The following is a 6,475-nucleotide window of genomic DNA, read 5'->3' on the forward strand; positions in this document are numbered from 1 at the left end:
CTTTTGTAAAACCTTTATTCCCCACTTTATATCATCCTTTTGCTCATGTTAATGAAAATCTTTACTTTATCAAAGAAAACAAGCCCAGAAGTGGGTGTTATGCTAGTCCTTCCAAATATGTTGCAAGGGTTTGATCCTTTTATCATTCAAATTTTGAACCAATTTCCCCCCATGTGTTCTAAATGTCAAGGTTATTGCATAAGCATATATGTGTTGCCAATTGGATTAGGTTGTTGCTGCTATGATTTGCCATGGCTTTTTCTTCTTCCTTGTATGATTGGCCATAGCTTTTTTCATAAATTTATCTGAAGTTTCTTTATGAATAAGATTTTCAGAAGTTGGTTAAAGGAAGAAGACTTTGTGCATATCTATTTTAGCACTTAAATGTTGTGGGAGTCATTATTGTCTTGTTAGAAAACACTATTTTTTACTAAGAAGAATAAACATAGAATTATTAGACTTATTAGAATGAAATCTTTGTAAGCTAAATTCTAATACAAATTAAATAAAAAGATATGGTAAACTACATAACATAGGCGAAAAATGAAGAGAGTTGTTAATATTGGTAATCATCCACCAAAGTATTTATCCAAATAAGAGCAAAACAAAGGAAGTTGCATAGTTAGGCATGGAAAACATAGCAACACACAGATGGTACCAAAGTTTTACCATGCTAAACATAACATTGTCCTGGAATCCTAAAACCCGACTTCCAAAAAGTTAACACCCTAAACCAAACTTAAGACCAGAAGCCAAAGCTAATAAACTTAACAAGTATTCAACTTCATATAATGGAACGCACGAGCCCAATCATTTGTGAATCTGACAAGCCCCAGAAGTGTGCATACACATTAGGACTTTCGGCAAACTTCAGTATCGCCCTGACCACATCGTCATCACCGAATCCAAGTTGTGTGAGCTTCTCGCCAACCTTCCACTTCTCGTTCACACCAACAATGGCATCAGCTATCAGTTGGGCATTCTTTCGTTGGTCAGCCGATGATTGTTGAATCTGATTGGCCATCCTCTCGAGTACGTCAACCTGTTTCCTCTTCCTTCCGCATTGCCTAGTGCTTCCCGCGCTCGCACCGACCTCAGAATGTGATGCTTGTCCTTGCATTGCTGCAACTCCGTCTTGGTCTGGAGGTGGAGACATCTCGGACTGATCAAATCCAGTAGCAGTGTCGTCTGTCTCTTCGTTAACCTGTTCCTCCACATTGAAGCCACTAACGGCCGCCACTCCCGTGGCTCTATCCCTGCCAAAGATACCTTCCAGCCGGTGAAATAAAGGAAATGGCTTGCCAGGACTGTAGAACTTGGTCGGATGTGCCTGCGAAACTTGTACACCGGAATTAGTAACGTTCAGAAAACATGATAATTACAGATAAACACACTCGTGAAGTTAGACAAAAATATCGCATGATTGGGAATTATTACTCATATCGCATAAAAAATAGTAAGTATAAGCTAATCTAACGAACAGAAAGAAATTAAAATATCATAGTCAAAAAGTGGAAAATAGTACTCGTATCCATCAATCATATCATGTCTACAAGATAAATTCAACAATATAACAGCCTGTTATTAATATCCAAACATAGTCATAGCCATAGTCATCAAGTACAAACACTTATTCTAACCATTCAGATGGTTGTTAAAAACAAAGTAACAAACCAAACCCAGTATTCTAGCATAGCATCTTTGACCTCTCTACCAATCTTCAGCCTATAGAAGCCATAAAAAAAAGCATGATTATAAATTATAATCAGTGTATCAGTTAAGCTACATATAATTTTCTAGCTGGGGATTTAAAATAAATAAATACTAATCTAAGTTTAAGATAATGTAATTATTATCAGTTACATGTGGCTCCACCTCTTGAGCACAAAAAATGATATCTTCCATCACTATTCTTAATTTGTTATATTCAAATAGTTTCCATATAGTGTTGTGTTAATCACATGCAATGGCTCCACAAGACAAATATGAGGACATAAAATATTTCTTTTATGCTAAAATCAAACTTGGTCAGTAGCCATTCAGAGCATCATTGGGACAAGTACAAAATAATTTAGCAAAAACAACTCAATAACCAAGATAACTATATCAGAAATCATTAGATCACTGTTTTTTCCACTCATGAAACTGGAAACTTAATCAAACAGTTACCATAGTATTAATTATATTCAAATCCACCTTTCTTTAGGGTATATCTTTTGAGTTTGAATCCTTTTCTACATAATCTGCACCAAGTCTTGAAAATTTGTCAATCCCAAAATTTAAGATAGATTAAGTGCTCACATTTTATGTGTAGGTGAGCTACTAATCCGTGATGAGCTCATGATATTCTGGGCATTAACTCTAGCAATCTCACATATGTAACGCAAAAGATTCAATGAATTATTGTCTGCTGCATTACTGAAATGTTTTTGTCAATCCAATGATAAGTAGGATCCTATCATGTCAAATTTCAATACAAATATCGAAGTGCTTAAACTGAGCAATCTGGCAGGGAAAAATTTCAGCCAGATATTCATGAATGATTAATTTATACCAATGATATTCAAACAGATTTATCAAGTAGCACACAGTGGGAACAACCCAATGAAATACTTCAAACACACGCACCTTCAACCAAGCATCAAGGACGTCTTTGCTGTCAACCTCAACACATTGTTTCTCGTTGTTCCAGCCAAATCCGCTACAAGCAAGCATATCAGCGGCGTACTGGTACTTCTCCTTCAGCCGCTTGTGCTTATTCTTGCAATGCTTCGCGGTCAGTGTACAACCGGGGAAAGCCTCCAACATCTTCAAAGCCAGTTTCTCGAATGTTCCCGGTTTAAACTGCCCATAATCAGCCCGCTGACCGTCAACGACAAACTCCTCCATGAAACCAACAAAGGCCAATGTCTCTTCATCACTCCACATTCGCTTGTTCTCCATTTCTTGCTACCAATATTATGATAATAAAAACCCTGCATTAATAATGCAAGTTACAATCACTTATCACCAATGAAGAATACCAAAGAATTACACCACAGATAAAATTAGTAAAAGTGGTCTTTGCCATAAGAGATGAAATAAGGAAAAAGTAGACAAGTAGTTCAATTATTAAAACACTGGTCGTTGCCATTACAAATGAAAATAAAACACCAAACAATATCACAAATACGCAGTACCCGAAAATTAAATAATGTGCTGTTACAATGTCTCAACACTCAACTATTGATACAACTAAAATTGCCGCCATTACAACAACCCTAAACCACACAACACTACTTCGTACGACTCGCACGCCACTCTTCATACATCTCATTTGCTATGTTGTCACGCCAGTGACTCCACTCGTTCGTGTTTTCGACCACATCGATCAATCCATCTTGTTCCTCGTCTCCATCGGGCGTGAATTCATCAAATATGCTACCTTCCTCCTCCGGATCCATCTCCATACTCTTCCTAATGAAATTTTGCAGCAAACAACAGGCAATAATTATCTGAAATTGTGTCTTTAGGGGATAAAAGCTAGGGCTTCTTAAGATGGACCACCTCTTCTTCAGCAAACCAAAGCAGTGCTCAATAATATTCCTTGCAGAAGAGTGTACCCGGTTAAAATATTCTTGGTAGTTGCGCGGTGCACGTGCACCCTGGGCCCACTCTCTTACATGATATCGAGTCCCTCTATACGGTGCAAGAAACCCCGGACCATTTGTGTAGCCAGCATCAACTAAATAGTAATTACCTATGCACAAGTAACGCAAATAAGGTAAGACGGTGGCTATCATGAACTCAATCTAGTTGTATAAGCTTAACTATAGAGAGGCATAATTACCGTGGGGTATCTTAAGACTATTACGACGAGTTATTGCATCTCGAAGTACCCGTGAATCAGATGCCGAACCCTCCCATCTGCTGAGTACGTAGACAAAACCCATCTCCCGGTTACACACCCCTAAGAAATTCGTGCAGATTTTATCCTTTCTTGTTCGGTACCTTGTCTTCTCAGACTCGGGGACTGTCACCTCTATATAAGTACCATCTAATGCTCCCAAGCAACCCTACCATCCATAGAAAGCTTTGATACTCAGATAGAGAATCCATCAGATAAACATGAATCATACAGAACATCGAATAGGATCTACCTTAAACCTTCTCCATGTGGGGTCCATACAGTCCTCGGCAATTGGTGTAGCCTTCGCGAACAACATCCCTTGAATCCGTATTACAGACTTCAAAACTTTATTAAAATACTTACTCACTGTCTCGCCGGACCTACAAAATCTAACTTGTAGACTACGGTTTTTCTTGTGATGCGCTAAGATAATTAAGAAGGTCGCAACCTGCTCCGGCAGGCTTACATGACCATCCTCTGTAAGTCCTCCCTGAACTTGGAGCAACTCACACAAGTTAGCAAAGGCATTTGTGTTCATTATCAACTCCCAGATATAATTCCTATCACCCTCACCAACAATACGCTCTAACGCCTCACGTCTAATTCTACTATTCATTCTTCCGCCTAACGATAGTTGCCCAGTAGTTCTATCCCTAAAGTAAACAAACAGCGTAAGCACAAAGAACAACATTTTTTCTTCATGGTTGGATCTCATCTCTTCATAAAAAGACACGTATCGCTTAATAATTTTCGACAGCTCCATTTCTTCCTACCAAAATTGTTTCATAAAAAAATATAATTTCCAAACAACTCTTACACAACTTCAAAATTTTTATTAAAATAAATAACGTGATTACATCCAAGGAAATGCTTACCATATATTTTTATTAACTAAAAGAATAAGAAACAAACAAAACTTTAAAGGGAGTATGGAGTTTGGACTTTGGAATTTTTATGAAAACCAACGTTAACAACAAAGCAGTGTCAGTCTCTAAATTAAGATTCCATCATTAATTTCATAAAATAAATTAGCATAGTTTTGGAACATTTACCTTAGCAAAGAAGCAAGCTCTAATCACCCAACAAACAGAATTTATAGTTACACCCTTTCAATTAACTAAAACTATACTAAAATACCTAAAATACCGAAACACTGAACATTGACATTAATCGGGTTCATCTCATCTACGCAAGCAATACATAACACTGAATTGAGATTCCTTATTATTATAACGTGACTCATGCTATTGATTCCAATTTCAGCAGATGCAAGGGATGCATGCAACAAGTATGTTTCATGTGGCAAATGAGGAATACAGCATATATCCATTCCTATTATGTCCAAATAAAATACAGTTATAACAATAATTTGAAGTTAATCATTCAACTAAGTTATTTCCAACTAGTGTTCCACAAAATAAATTACACATAAACCTCTTCACCCGAACTGCATCCCACACCAAATGAAGACAGAGGAACCCAGATCACAGAAAGGGAGCATTACTAACCTGGATAACAGAAACTGTGGTCGCAACAACTCTCAGATGGACTCCACACCTACTCGGCAGGCTCTCTCCTACAGGTTCGTGGGACCGCCAGATCTGTGAACAAGGGAGACGACATCAGAAACGGAGGCCTACGGAGAGGACGTTGGAAGTCCCAAGCGCTTACCTTCAACCGGTTACGCCGGCGCAGTTGACGGACCTTCGCTGCCTATGGACGCCGACCAGGATCTCCTTCGAGCATGAAGGAGAAGGTGTTTCGAGGGGCTGAGTAAAAACTGAAGCCCTAATTTCATATAGTGAAAGGGTAATTTTGGAATTACATAATTATGTTAGGGGTATTTTAGATAGAAATTAATTAGTTCAAATTCTGTCTCTGTCCCAGTCTCTAGTGTCCCCAATTTTTTGAAGCACTGAAATACTCAAATTATTGAGACAGAGACACAATTTTCAGTGCTAGTCTCTACCTCAACAAACACAATACTGAGACCCTGTCCCCCAGTATCAGTTCTAGTCTCTGCAAACAAACACTACCTAAAAGATTTGTTCTTGTAGACACACTTGTAAAGTAGTTATGATTTCAATAGATTATGTAATTGAATACATAACCACTTTCAAATTGTTTTATCGATTTTTAGTAAATCGAAAGTGGTTTGATAACTAGTGGTCTGAGAGCGAAACCTACTCTTTTTGTGAATACCATGTTTCAAAAGTGCATCAAAGAGTCTTTCGCTCGGATAAAACAATAAAAAAAATTTGAAAGATAAACAAAGTTGTCTTGAAAATAAATTGACTGAAATTGGAATAAGTTGTATTAAATCTAAATAACGCGATAAACTATCTTTGATGAAGTCGAAGGGCTTTTGAAATAAAAAACAAAATGTTGAAACTTAAAGGAAAACAGGAAAAGTAACTGTTAGTTTGAAAAATAAATTTGCATGAAAATAAATATTACAAGAAAGGTAAATTGAAAATAAAAGACAACGGAAGAAACCTTACAGAAAAGAAAGCTCTATGCAGACTCAAGAATTTGCTGGGGATATGAGTGTGCGAGAGTATTTTCTGATACAAGATTTCAACCATT

The 6,475-nt window shown here is 37.3% G+C and overlaps 2 protein-coding genes across 2 annotated transcripts; both read right to left on the reverse strand.

The window, feature by feature from the left end:
• Positions 1-596: 596 nt before the first annotated feature.
• LOC107462795 (uncharacterized) lies at positions 597-5,652 on the reverse strand. The gene is made up of 4 exons (XM_016081457.3): positions 5,561-5,652; positions 5,398-5,490; positions 2,629-2,975; positions 597-1,330 (listed from the first exon to the last, which is right to left on the reverse strand). Exons 3-4 carry the CDS (start codon positions 2,941-2,943, stop codon positions 785-787), a joined length of 861 nt encoding a protein of 286 aa, XP_015936943.1. The 5' UTR covers positions 2,944-2,975; positions 5,398-5,490; positions 5,561-5,652; the 3' UTR covers positions 597-784.
• Positions 3,135-3,942, reverse strand: LOC127739647 (protein ALP1-like). Its single transcript, XM_052253494.1, has 2 exons — positions 3,830-3,942; positions 3,135-3,739 (listed from the first exon to the last, which is right to left on the reverse strand). Exons 1-2 carry the CDS (start codon positions 3,930-3,932, stop codon positions 3,276-3,278), a joined length of 567 nt encoding a protein of 188 aa, XP_052109454.1. The 5' UTR covers positions 3,933-3,942; the 3' UTR covers positions 3,135-3,275.
• Positions 5,653-6,475: the final 823 nt, after the last annotated feature.

Source organism: Arachis duranensis, chromosome 8 (assembly GCF_000817695.3).
Source record: "Arachis duranensis cultivar V14167 chromosome 8, aradu.V14167.gnm2.J7QH, whole genome shotgun sequence".
Taxonomy (NCBI): Eukaryota; Viridiplantae; Streptophyta; class Magnoliopsida; order Fabales; family Fabaceae; genus Arachis; species Arachis duranensis.

Bases quoted from the DNA above. Each gene is read 5' to 3' on its own strand.
- LOC127739647 (XM_052253494.1), bottom strand. From the start codon at position 3,932: ATGGGTTTTGTCTACGTACTCAGCAGATGGGAGGGTTCGGCATCTGAT. The intron at 3,740-3,829 runs GTAATTATGCCT...ACTTGTGCATAG, and splicing joins TAGTCTTAAGATACCCCACG to GTAATTACTATTTAGTTGAT.
- LOC107462795 (XM_016081457.3), bottom strand. From the start codon at position 2,943: ATGGAGAACAAGCGAATGTGGAGTGATGAAGAGACATTGGCCTTTGTT. The intron at 1,331-2,628 runs GTGCGTGTGTTT...CAAGTTTCGCAG, and splicing joins TCCTTGATGCTTGGTTGAAG to GCACATCCGACCAAGTTCTA.